This window comes from Vigna radiata, chromosome 10 (genome assembly GCF_000741045.1).
Source record: "Vigna radiata var. radiata cultivar VC1973A chromosome 10, Vradiata_ver6, whole genome shotgun sequence".
Taxonomy (NCBI): Eukaryota; Viridiplantae; Streptophyta; class Magnoliopsida; order Fabales; family Fabaceae; genus Vigna; species Vigna radiata.
Genome location: NC_028360.1, coordinates 18,864,370 through 18,878,422, shown reverse-complemented (window position 1 = coordinate 18,878,422; position 14,053 = coordinate 18,864,370). Strand labels below are relative to the sequence as shown.

At 25.3% G+C, this 14,053-nt stretch overlaps 1 protein-coding gene across 1 annotated transcript; it reads left to right on the top strand.

Moving 5' to 3' along the window:
• Nucleotides 1-6,508: 6,508 nt before the first annotated feature.
• Nucleotides 6,509-8,070, top strand: LOC106775217. The gene has a single exon (XM_014662303.2). The coding sequence runs from the start codon at nt 6,795-6,797 to the stop codon at nt 7,548-7,550; it is 756 nt and encodes a 251-aa protein (XP_014517789.1). The 5' UTR covers nt 6,509-6,794; the 3' UTR covers nt 7,551-8,070.
• Nucleotides 8,071-14,053: the final 5,983 nt, after the last annotated feature.

Genomic DNA, 14,053 nt, shown 5'->3' with positions numbered 1-14,053 from the left:
CCTATTAATTTAGACTCTTGGAGATGCTATACACTCACCCTCACTAGTATTTTACTCGTGTATATTATAAAGTAATATGCAAGTTTCGTCTGCAACATCGCATGCTTCTTGGAAATATTAGATGAAAAATGTGTTGAACTTTTACTTGGAATTAAAATCTGACTCACAGATTCAATCAATAGCCACCGGTTTGTTTAGTGTGATAATAAAGAGCCATCACATCTTATACTATATCACTAACCTGGACGTGTGCTTATAATAAAGAGAAAATCTATTCAGAATTTTTCAAACATTGTTTAATTTCAAATAGTTCAAAAAAACAAGTAATTTAACGGTAAACAAATAATAGACTAATTTTTTCATGATATGATCGTAACAGGAATTAAACATTATACCGAAATTAAATAAATTTAGAGGCTATAAATTGCATCCTGATTTGTATAGTTAGGTGGATGTTGGTGAATGATGATCGGTTTGTAATTAGATGTTTAAAGTTGGAAGCATGGGCCAAACGATGTCGTTGGGTAAATAGATGGTGGGTCACTCAGTTAGTACTTTGTTTATGTATAACTTGCACTTTCATTATCAATTTACTTTCATAATAAGTAAATGTATAAACATGTATACTTAATTTCATATTTAATCCTGTTATATTTATTTTTCCTTTACAATAAATAAGTTTCATTTTGACTACTTTGATAAATAACAAATAAACATTTATGTTTAATTAAAATTAATTATCTGTTTTAAAATTATTACAAAATCAGATTCAAATATTTTATGAAGTTTATATATATTTTTTACTTTATTTAATGTTTAATTTAAAATAATATGATTCTGAAATATATTATTGATAATTACTTTCCTTAATTAGTATAAAAATGTAGTCATTCATGCCCATATTTTAAAATAAACTAATTTTTATTTTTATTTAAATTCATATATTTTTAAAGTTAAAAAATCAAATTAAACTATAATTTTAAAAAAAATTAATTTTTATTTAAAATTAAGAAATCAAAGAAAAAGTAATAATAAAATTTGTTTTAAAAAAATTATTTAAAATTAAGAAATCAAAACATATTTAAGAGAAAGTAATAATGAAATTTGTGTTATCACTTCATTGACTAATGTTTACGCTAAAATATGGTTGCTTTTTATTGTTAAAAAATAACCTAGCACTATTTTTCATTTTGTTCTGATCTGTTCATTTTTTTTAAACATGTAATTCTGATACCTAAATTTATAATACTTCTAAAAGATCACTTTTTGATATATTTTTTCTAAATATTTATGCACTTCTCTTTTCCTAGATTAAGAAATAGTTATCCAAATATATCATCACTTGTTTTTTTTTTTTTACAATTTCTTGTAAACTGCATCATTCTACATCCTTGATACATTAGGGTGAAAATAAAAAAATAAAAAACAATTCTAGGTGGCAGCAATTAAATACAGAACTAGCATACTATATCAAGAGTCAATTATCGATAATTACATCATCTTTTCTCCCATCAAATATACATATATTTTTTTTCCTCCTAAACAGTAGTTTATTCTCTTGTGTATGCTTCATATTTCATATTTATTATTATTTTAGTATTTAATAAATTTTTACACACATTTTACGTTTACTATTTTATCTTTCGATTCTTTTATTATTTAACATCAAGTGATATAAAAGAACATTTTACATTTTACATTTCATTCTTCGTACTGTAGTCATGAAGCTCGTGTGTAAAAATGGGAAATTTATTTACACTATATGTTACTTTTCATTTTTTTCATCAACAGTCTCATTGGAAAACTTTTTCAAACATTGATTATTTTGTTCCTTCCTATGCATGTTCTTACCAGTCGTGGTCCAATTTTGGCGACCTTACCGATAATTCTGGTAACAATTGTCGTGTATAATGTCTGCACTAAGAACCAAATTTGAAAAAAATCTAAATTAATTATGGATTATGAATACATTATAAAATTGATTAAAATGGATAATTAGAATCCAATTTAAATAACACGTTAAAATTTTTATGCATATTAAACTCAATTTATATTTTAATATTTATAAATTCATAAATATATTTTAAAATATAAATTTTATTATTTTCATTATATATTATTTTGTTAAAATTTAATAATAAATTACTTTTTGCACTCTCAACAAAAATTTGATCACCCATACTATCTTTTTATAGTAGATGTTTAACACTAAAAATATATATAAGTGTTTTATTTAAAATTATTTATATATGGTTAAAATAACTCAATAATTAATAACTAATGATAACAATTATTAATAGAAAGTTAAAGAAAATAATAGTCATAAAAGTTAATAAGAATAATAAAAATCATTTATTAATAATTAATACATCATTTGCATTATATCTTAACCCTGGTTAAGTTAAGTAAGGTTAACAGTTCTTGATCTTATACCTCTAATTTTCTAACTGCACCTCCATTTTCTTTCTATCTTCAAACATGCATTCTTGCACTCTGCACAATTGATTACATCTCTCCATTCCTACACTCCATTTCATTTTTATTAAGAGACGCAACATCTCACTTGAACTAGAGCTATGGGATAATTATTTTTCTTTTGAGTATTTAAGAGTGAGTGTGATATTAAAAATTAAAGATATTTGAGAGGGGTTAGTAGTGTTTGAGTGCAGTTTGGAGTGCCATATTTAGGATTGGGCAAAAATAACTAATTTGTACTGTACTATATTATATTATACTAAAAAAAACTGATCTACTTTTACTAAAATTTCAGTATATTATTTTATGGTTCAGTTTTAAAAAACTAAACTTGTAACTGTTTCGATTCAGTTAACTGTGAGAATTGTATTTACTCTTTCTTCTTCTCTAATTCTCGTTCAACTGTTTCACTAAAAAAACATTACTTAATAATAAAATATTAATAAAAGAAATTGTTCAAATAAAAAATTAATAATTAATTTTTTAAGACAAAATTTTTTTATCACAAATTTTTATATTTTTTTTATCAATAAACATATATCACTTTTTAAATAATATTATTTTAAGTAATAAAAGTAAAATACATTTTTTAAAAATTTAATTTTATTAAATGATTAAGTAATATAAATCATAAAAAAAAGACTATATAAAAAAATAATACTTTAAATATATTATATTCTTTAACATATTATTAAATAATTATATTGTAAATTATAAATAAAATATCCAAATAAATAAAAGTAAATAACAATATATGTCCTAAATATGTTAAAATTTATTTTTCTCTAAAAATATTTTTTTTATGACTAATTGTGCAATTTTGATGATTACTTCATTTAACGTTTGAATTCTTTTACCTAATAATAAAAAAAAATCTCATATATATTTTAGAAAAAATTAAATTAATTTTTAGTTTAGTACAGATTTTAGTAATACACTGTAGTTCAGTTTTATTTATCCATCTCTATATGCTTCTAAGAAGTTTGACTTGCTCTGTAGTGGTGCACTTGGATGCTTTGTGGTGATACTCTTGGAGTGTTTTTCTTCTTCGTAATTGCATTGATATTGCTATAGAAGTTAATATTTATTGTTTTGTTAATCTATTGCATTATTTTATTTTTGGTTAATCTGTTGCATTGTTGCATGTTAGTACTCTAGTTTTGGTTCATCTACATGGTCAGAATAGAAAACTGATTCATTTTTTGAAAATGCACATATCGGTTATTGAGAACAGATGCAATGTAGTCGGTTATAGACATCCGAACGACAGCTTCAGATTTTCATATCCAGTTAACCTTTACTTCAGTTATATATTTAAATTATATTATTTATGAAATACTTGTTTGCTTATATTAGTTTATAATTTTTTTTATGTATGACTTTATAATGTATTATATAATTTTTAATTAATATAAATTTATTTTACAAATTTATTAAAATTAATAAACTATTTTTGAATTAGAATGAACTTGAGATGAGTTGATCACATCGAAAATCTAAATCTATGAAAATAGGATAGGATATCCGATGCAAACAATCTCGTATGTCAAAATCCGATTAAGTTTAATTTGTTGTATAAAATGTTATTAATAATTACTTATTTATCTATTTTATTAGTTTTAAATTATTTTTAAAATTATATATTATTTTGTATAAATATATATTGTAATTATATAATTTTTAATTAGTATAATGTAATTTATATTAATTTATTAAATTAATAAAAATGGTTTTCAATCACTCTATCGGATATGCAAATCCGAATGTGGTTTGGATATCAATTTGTACCCTTCGGATTACAGTTTAATGTTTTATAAAATTTCATTATATTATTTTATTAGTTTAAAAGTATTTTTAAAATTATGATTTTGTATAAATATGTAATATAATTATATAATTTTTAATTAATATAAATTAATTTCCATAAATTTATTAAAATTAATAAGACTGATTTTGATTAAAAATAAATAAACATTTGCCTATCGGATATGATATAAAAATATATTTAGAAAAGAAAAACAATGAAAGATAACATGTGTTTAAATTTAATATATTTAAAGATCTTGAAAATTTAAAGAAAATTATCCAAAGATGTAAGAGTGTATAGAATATTTTGTTGTTTGGTGACTAATAAAGGAATTGAGAAGTTAGAAATAGTTGTAAAGGTGGGAATGCAATTAATTGAAGAAAATGATGATTGGAGAGAAAATTTGACTTGAAGATTATGGGTCCTATAAAGTCCCTCTTCAAACCAATCATTCTCATTCAATCTCCCATCCATTAATTGCTAACTCACGTGGGACGGTTCTCACCTTCATCTTACAACATAACACCATCTTTTATCATTTTTTTCTTATTTATATATGATTATTATTTTAAGGAAAAAGTTTTTTTAATATTTTTTTTTTTACAACATTTTGACAACATATACATGACAGTATATGATTAATCCGTTTCAAATATTTTTTTAAATATAAACTCAAACAAACCAATAAAATGATGACACGTATTCTGTTGTTAAAATATTATTAAAAAAAATCCTTATTTTAACCTATATCTTTCTAATATTTTAACCTACATTTATAGGATTAATTTATATTATGAATTCATGTTTTTATTAAAATAATATTTACTTTAAACACATAGTTAATAATAGAATAATAATATGATCCAAATAAATATAAGTTTAGACTCTTATAAGAAAGAGAATTAATAAATTTTATTTAATCATATTCTTTAGGATGTCTATTAATTCAAATAAAAATAATTATTAATTTAATTAGATAAAAATAACTATGAATGTTGACACAAAAATAAAATTCGTTTTTAAAAATAGGTAGATATTTTTTCAAATCCAATTGTAAACTGTCTTATTTCCTAATTCAATTGTCAACTGTCTTAAAACACATTTTTAAAATAATGTTTAAGATTTTTATATTATTTTAACACGTTTTTCAAATATCAAAATAAAATATCGTTTACCAAAATAATAAAATAAAATTAAAAAATTATAATAATATATTTTTAAGATTTAAAAATCAAAATATATATAAAAAAAATAAATATAAACAAATTTTACTTGTAATTAGATAATTAAAATATATTTAAGTATTACAAAATACTAGATTTAGAGATACTCGAGCATGGCATGTGCTGCACAGATCAAGAGCCTTGCCTTTCTCTGGATCCTTCCACTTGATACCGTGCACAAACAAAAATCCAATTTACAATTTCTACTTTTACTTTTCTCTTATGCAACCATTTATTCTCTTCTAACATCTTATTCCTGCTTACTCTAAATGTGTAGCTAAAATTACATTCTAATACTTTTAATAAACAATTATTTTTTCTTTCGAATTTATTTTCATCAAAATAATATCTATAATTAATTATTTTAATCTTTTTAATCCCATTTAAACATTCACACTTTTCAACAAATATTGTCTACCACTTTAGTCACATTAAATCGATATTTTAGTTTGAGTATATGGCTTTTTTTATCATGTATTTTATACATATATAAACTTAACTGATTGGAATAAACGTTAATAAATCTCATTCATAATATGATTAAAAATTACGCTTTTAAGATCGTAATTTTAATTTTATTTATTTTTTGTCAATTATTAATATAATACAATCAATTTTTTTATATTAAAATTTTAATTTCTTTTATTATACCAAAAGTGAAATATACAAATATTTTGTTATATTAAACCAATTATTTACTTTTTGTTATTTTTAAAACATGCAATGAATCTATTTAATATATAAACTGAGCTAAGTAGGTGATTGTGTAGTGTCCTTAAAATATTTAATTTTGCTAGAATTAACACTTAATATGTACTCCTAAATTTATATTTTTTCCAATATTCCTTAACACAAATAATACATACATACATAATATATATACATACATACATAATATATATACATGCATAATATATATATATATATATATATATATATATATATATATATACAGAGAGAGAGAGAGAGAGGATATATAAAAGTATAAAATTTTAACTTGCCCGTCAAATTGCTTTCCAGAGCAGTGAAGATATCTTCCAATAAATGTCTTCCCATTGACCTCTGCAAATCTTCACTCTTCCTTTCATCCTTTTTTATTTCTTCTCTCGTGTCCTCTCCCTCTTCAACTACTGCTGTTACTTCTCACCACAATACTGCAACATCTCTAATGGAGCAATCCTTCCACTTTCTCTTTTGCCACACCCTACTCTTTCACTAGCAACTTCTCATGTTCCTGTCTTTGTTGGAACCAAGCAACCTGCCACACCACTCTGCTTCACATTTCTAAAATGGGTTGCTGTGTCAGTACCGACAGATCTTATTCTTCACCCTCAAGCAAACCTTGTGAGCCACCACTAAGATCTACTGTTATAGGTTCAGAAAACAGAGCACTGCCACCGGAGGAAGAGACTGTGAAGGAAGTGTTGTCAGAAACACCCAAATGGAAGCCCAAATTCGATGCGGAGAAGTCCACAGAGACAGAAGTTAAGAACGAGAAGGAGAAGTTATTCATCAAGCCCGAAGAGATCTCTGAGGTTTCTGAAGTTTGCAGTGTGAGCGAGAGCGTGTCCACGCTCGCCGACGAAGAGTCGCGTCAGAGGGTAAACGGATCTCCAGCAAAGGTTCGTAAAGCGCGCTCCTTTTCCGGCGAGCTAGGGGCCCGAAGGGAAAGAACGGCGGGGAAGTCCCCTGCAAGAAGGGCGGAGCAGTCGCCGGGGAGAAGAAATGCTGGGTCGGTGAGAGTTATTCAAATGGGCAATGGAGTAAGTGGGAACCAGCCTCGCCGACGAGACGCCGGCGAGAATTCCGGCCGTCGATCCAGGTCACCGGCTACCCGCATCGACAGCGGGGCAGCTAGATCCATCGTGGGTCGTAGTCCGTCGGCAAGGAGAACAAATCAATCACCCGCACGGGTGAGAGCGGCGGCGGCGGAGAGCGCTGGCCGGAAACTGGAGAATTCGAACATGGAGGGTAAGTGGCCTTCTTCGGCTAACGAATCGCTAGAAAACCCACTTGTGTCGTTGGAGTGCTTCATATTTCTGTAGGCAAGCGAATTGTGGCGGCGACGACAGAATGACAGCATGAAGTTGGTGAAATTAGTGGTGAAGATATAGTTGTTACTCTTGTTAGTGATTATTAGTAGTGTTGGTTAACTCATACTAGTATTAATTGTTTAGTACTTTGTTTGATCAGTGTCTGAAGTGATTTGGTGAGCAATTTAATTGAGTGTAGGAAGGTGTAAATAGATGAAGTCATTGGTCAATTGTAGGACAGTGAGTTATTATTGGAGGGAAAGGAAAGGGTGGTTTCGTTAGATAAGTTGAATACGTAAATGGTGAAAACTAAAAAGGAAAACTAAAAGTGACCTATCTTTCTTTAATTGCAGTCCTGTTTTCTTCTTTTTTTCTACCCCTGCCAGTACAATTTTTCTCCTCCTTCACCAATTGGCAGGTTTGGAAAGATTGCGTTTCTGCCATATACGATTCAGTCTGTACCAAATATTCACCTTAGCTTTTCTGAAAGTGAAACGCTACGAGTGACCGTGAACTACTTGCAACTTATTCACCATTTTGTTATAGCTACAACTTCTCTTGCTTTTTTGTTTTTTACTTAGAATATTTTACATTAAAAAGTTCAAAGAGCTGATTTTATGAAAACTCTGTTGCTGAATAGCTAATTTATGGTACTTACTGAGGCTGCTGGACATTCCTCTAAAAAGACACTGCATAGCCTTTATATTTCTCTCCTACCTTAACTTTCGATCCTATTGTTCCAAGTTTATATTTATTGAAAAAGACAGCTATAAACAAGTTTTAAATATCAACCCCATGTCAATATCATATGCCATCCTGTAGATTAATTAATAATGAAAAATGTAGTAAAGATACTTCTTCCTGTCACACTACTACACTCTCTTTAGAAAAGGATATATATAGAAAAAAAGGAAAATTATACAAAATTAAATAGGAAGATAATTTACGAGGATCGCATAAAATAATTTCTTGCCAGTGAAAGAGGGTTTTCCATGGAAATTATACCGATTTTATCACATTAAAGCCATGAAAGTTTTCATACGTGTAAATATGTAAAGATGTACGTTACAAAGTTAATGGACTCACTTTAATCTGATTGAAAGGGTGATAAGTGTTATTAAAAGAGTACACGTTTTTTAAAAAGATATAATGCAACATTTTCTATAAGGCAATTCTTAATGGAAAGGATGGAATATAAACAAGTCACTCTTATAACTAATATCATACTAAAAAATGTATTTGAAAATCGATTTTCATTATAAACAAATACGCATTATAAATTTTGTTTATTTAAACTAGCAATCTTAAATATTTTTAATTTATATTTAATAGAAATGCAAAACATTTATATAAAGTTAACAATTTCAATATACACTTTTAGAATTAAAACATAACATGCACATGTTTTCTATATTTTATAATAACAAATTTGTATAAACTAAAATAATATTGAAAGAAATTTCAGATTTTAAAACGATCAATATATAATGTGAGACTCTCAGTCAATCGTGTATCTTATCCGAATTATTGTTTATTTTAAAATTTAAAATTTTAATTCAAAAAACATCTTAGAAGATTAAAAAAATTATATTTAAATTATTTTTTTAACTTTAACTTTTAATTAATATGGTTATTTTTTAATTAATATGGAACTATTTAATTATTGAAACAATGTTTAATAGAAACAAAATATTAAAGAAACGAGATGAATGTAAATTACATCTAAAATTTACCAAGAAAAATTATGAAAACTTAAACTAATTATAAAATGATAGATGGACAAAATCAAGAATTAACTTGTTTGTGTACTCTTTCTTATTTAGTAAGGTTGGAAAAATTTAGATATAATAAAAGTACTTTTAAAAGTATCAAACTCTTCTTTTGTCTTAACTTGTCTCTTTTTTTGTGAATTCTCATATTCTTCTTAACCTGTTTTTTTGGAAAGAACATTCATGTAAGACTTATGTTTCTACTTCTTTAAGAAAAAACTTATTTTTGGATTCGCTATCAACCTTATTTTTTATTTATTTGATGCAAAAATTCTTAACCTTAAATTTTCGTGATAATTGTGATGTTAACATCTATAATTATTTCTTTCTCTATCTTAAGCATTTTTATTTTCTTTATTTCTTTATTATTATATCTATTTTTATGGTGATCAATCACTTTATAATTCTAGACATGGTTAGTTATACTGGAACAAAAATAGGTAGAAAAGTCTTGTGTTTTTTTGTTGGGACAGTAGTTAATATTAAAAGCCGTCAAACTTCAACATTACAATTTTGTAGGAGAATCTAATTTATTATTGTTATTGTAAAAATTGAATTTAAATAAAATTTAGGTTCTGTCCTAATTGTTACTTTTAATTTCATCTTCTAAATTTAGAACATTTCAACTTAGTTCTTTAACATGGTCCATAGTAGATCGAGTGGATCAAGTGTTTTGAGGAATAAAAAGTATGGTTTTAAAACTTTAAAATGAATGATTTTTAAGTCTTTTTACTAATAATAGATTTAAAATTTTAAAAAAGTTTTACACGATCTCTAAATCTTATTGGTACATTTGGTTGTGAGTTAAGAAATATATTTTCGATAGAGATACGAATAAAATGTTTTAGAAAACATGATCCTTATTTCTTTTACTTGTAAATGAAATTCTGGCTAGATATACTATTTTATTATAAATTTATCCAATCTAATAAACAACATTATTTAAATGTCAAATAAAAACTATATTTCTTATGACAAAAGTTATAAATTTTATACTTTATTCGGTTGAAAGAGAGAAACATGAGATGGAAATAAGTTGAAAAATTAAAAATAAACAAAAAAGTTAATAATCAATGAAAAATAGTGAAGAAACAAGGAAAGATATACATTTTTTTTTAATTTATCTTTATTTCACCTTTAAAATCAACCTGATTACATAAGTCTTAAAATATGCATATTCAACAATGATCTATCCGTAATCTATGGTATTCAACCGTAACTAAAAAAACGCGTAATGCATGATACATTCACGTGTTAACCAATATATTTGACTTTGTGTTTTTGTATAAAATAGAGGCCATTGGGAAGAACTGGTCCAACATGCTATAACTACCCTATGGTTAAATTTTGACATTATTGCGACTAATTATTTTTATACTCTTTAAAATTATAATTGTTTTTATATGATGGAATACTAAATTAGCTTATTTATTGCAATAGTGAAGGGAGGGTCATTGACAGCCATACTAATGATAATAACGAAAGTAATGGTTAGGGCTGCACAAAAATAATTGAACTGTACTGTACTATAGTTAACTGTACTATATTATACTTAAAAAAAACTGATCCATTTGTACTATAACTTAAATATACTGTTTCATAGTTCAGTTTTTAAAAACTGAACTGAAAATTTTTTGGTTCAGTTAACTGTAGTACAGTACAGTTCAGTTATTTTTGTGAACCAAAGAAACCGAACTGTGAACTGTACTATCCAAACAAACCAAACTATGAACTGTGCTATCCAAAGAAACCGAACTGTAAACTCTACTATCCAAAGAAACCAAACTGTGAACTCTAATGTCTGTACTATCTGATTAGGAGACTAACCTCGTCTTTAAGCTCTTATTCTCGTGTCTTTAACCAAACTGTGCATCACTTTCTCTCTCATCTTTCTCCCACATCAGATTAGGGTTCGAGTCTTGCGATTCACTGAGTGTCTCCCGCTCGCCGTTCACAACGTGTTGCCATTGCCGTTGCGCTTAGTTGTCGTCCCGTCGCCGTCGCACTCAGTTGCCGTCGCCGTCGCCGTCGCCGTCACACTCAGTCGCCGTCTCCGTCACTAATGGTTAACTACTATACTTCCTATAAACAAAGAGGGACTGCTAAAAAATAAGGAAGATATGTGAAATAATTTTTTTTATAGTTTAAATTTGAGAATAATGTTTTATTTTAGAAAATCGAAGTAAAAGTTCACAAACAACTAACATTTCATTTACTTTTTAATTAAACATTTTCATTTTAAAAACATAAAACCAGATCAATAGTATCTAATACATTAAACATTTCATATAAGGAGATTTTATGCATATCTAATATAGAAATAAAGGTAAATGACTTATTTATTTACTTACTTCATATATCAAAAATAAACACGGTTACACGAATGCATGAGACTTCAGAATTTCAGTCGACTCGATTCATAAAAGTTGAATTATTATTATTCCTAGTTTTTTTTTTTTTCTCAAAAGTATAAAATGTCAACTTCTAACAAAAAGTCTTACATAAATTATATTAAAAGAATGCTAAAAAATATAGGTGAATAAATTTAAAATGCTGAGTAGCAGATGTTAAAAAGAGATAAATTACTTATACACTATATTAGTTTTTTTGTTTATAATTTGTTGAAGAAATAAATATCATAGTGTCCCTGTAAAATGAGTTATTTGGTACTATATTATTTGTACTAATCCTTGTTTTATAATTATTAACACATCATTTAAGATATTCAAAAAATATTTTTGTTATAATTCAACAACTAGTATTCAATGTGATTTTTATTCTGTGATAATATTAACTGTTTTTATTTATGGTTTATATTTATTTCTGTTGTTTTTTTCTGAGATTTTTAAAATATTAGTTTGATTTACTGATCTAACATCCTTGAATTCTATAAAGTAAATAATTGCAAGAATTAAAAAACGAAAAAATAAATGGGAGTAAATGCAATGTACTAACAAAACTACTTGCGTAAACTCTCTTTGAAAAACCTCGACATTTGTTTATTGCGTATTTATATTTACTTTTTTCTTATTATAACAAAAAAGTTATTAAATTATAACATGTTTTTTAATTATTCATATTATTAATAAGATTTTTTTAATACACAATTTTCTTTTTAATTATATATTTTAGTAAAAAAACTTATATTTAAATAATTACTCAAAATAATCAACTATTTACATAATAAAATGATTATCCATAATAAAACTGTAAAAGTTATTTACTTTAAAAAAAATTATTGGTGAGATCAATTGTGTGTGTGTGTGTGTGTGTATATATATATATATATATATATATATATATATATATATATATAAAAGATAAGACTTTTAATTGTAGATTAATTCTTAACCGTTAAAATATATATATTTTGGATATCGACATTTATACTATGTGAATTTGTTTCTATTTTATACAGAATTTTTACATTAATTGAATATAAATATGTAATATCAAATTTAAATTTGGTATAATAGTTAAGATAAAATTTTCCTCCAAAAATAAAGATGTTCAAACTTTCATCCTCTTAATTGTTAAACAAAAATGTAAAAATATGTGTAAATATCCTTATTTAAATACTACAATTTTGAAATTTGTTTTATTTTGTATAATAAAATTGATTTATGTCGTTTTGGATATTCTCAAATATGCATATAATATATGTAAAATAAAAAGATACAAATTAAACGGGTCAACTGTGAAGAAATAAAAGTATAATTCAATAATGTACAAGACATTTTCAAACAAATCTTTTGGCGAAACTTGTAGAATGGAAAAAGAAGGAAATAGAGAAACAAACTTTTAAAATTAAAAATAAGAAAATTTACTAATTATAATTTATGAATAAACTTGTAATTAAAAATACAATTTTACTAAAAATATGATCCTATTTGACATGGGCGGTACTGTTTATACCCATTATAAATATAAATTGCTTCTGAAGTATGTGTTCGTGTCTGTCTTATGGATCTACCCATTATTGATTGGAAACTATAAACAGATTTAAAGTACAAAAAGAATCTATAAAGAATATATCTATATTCTTTTCGCATTTGGATTGAATAATTGAATCAGATAGTTATACGAGTGCAATAAAANANCTTTTATTGAACATAATTTATAGAATACTCTATTACTGATAGAGAAAGTATGATTATTTCAAATTGCAGTAAAAATATTGAGTCTAATTTTCTATGTATAAGAATAAGGTGAAAAAATCAATGAAATTCTAGAATTCTATATATTATATTCTATATCTAGAAGTGATTGTTTTTCCCAAGATTTATTGATTAGTAATCCAGTTTTGAAGCGGACGCAAAAGACCAACCTTTTTAAAATTGTCAATATCATATATATATATATATATATATATATATATATATATATATATATATATATATATATATATGATAATTATCTTTTGGATTATTAACAAAACTAATTATACCACCTACTAACTACAAATTACGTAAGTGTCTTTTTACACTGTTTGTTCCTCTAGTCGTGTTTTTATTTGTTTAGTCAAATATTTTTGTAGTTTTCTTTTAAATCTTGTAAAAAAGATTTTACATATTAACCAATTTAATAAAAAATATATATAATTACATTTTTTTTCTTAACAAAATCAAAAGTAATAATGTATTTTTTTTCTTTATTGCGAAATAGCATGTAAACACACACAAAAGTTAATTATCATAAAATTACTTCTATAATATACTAGAATAAAAAATAAATTATAAAAAAATC

Bases quoted from the DNA above. Each gene is read 5' to 3' on its own strand.
- LOC106775217 (XM_014662303.2), top strand. From the start codon at position 6,795: ATGGGTTGCTGTGTCAGTACCGACAGATCTTATTCTTCACCCTCAAGC.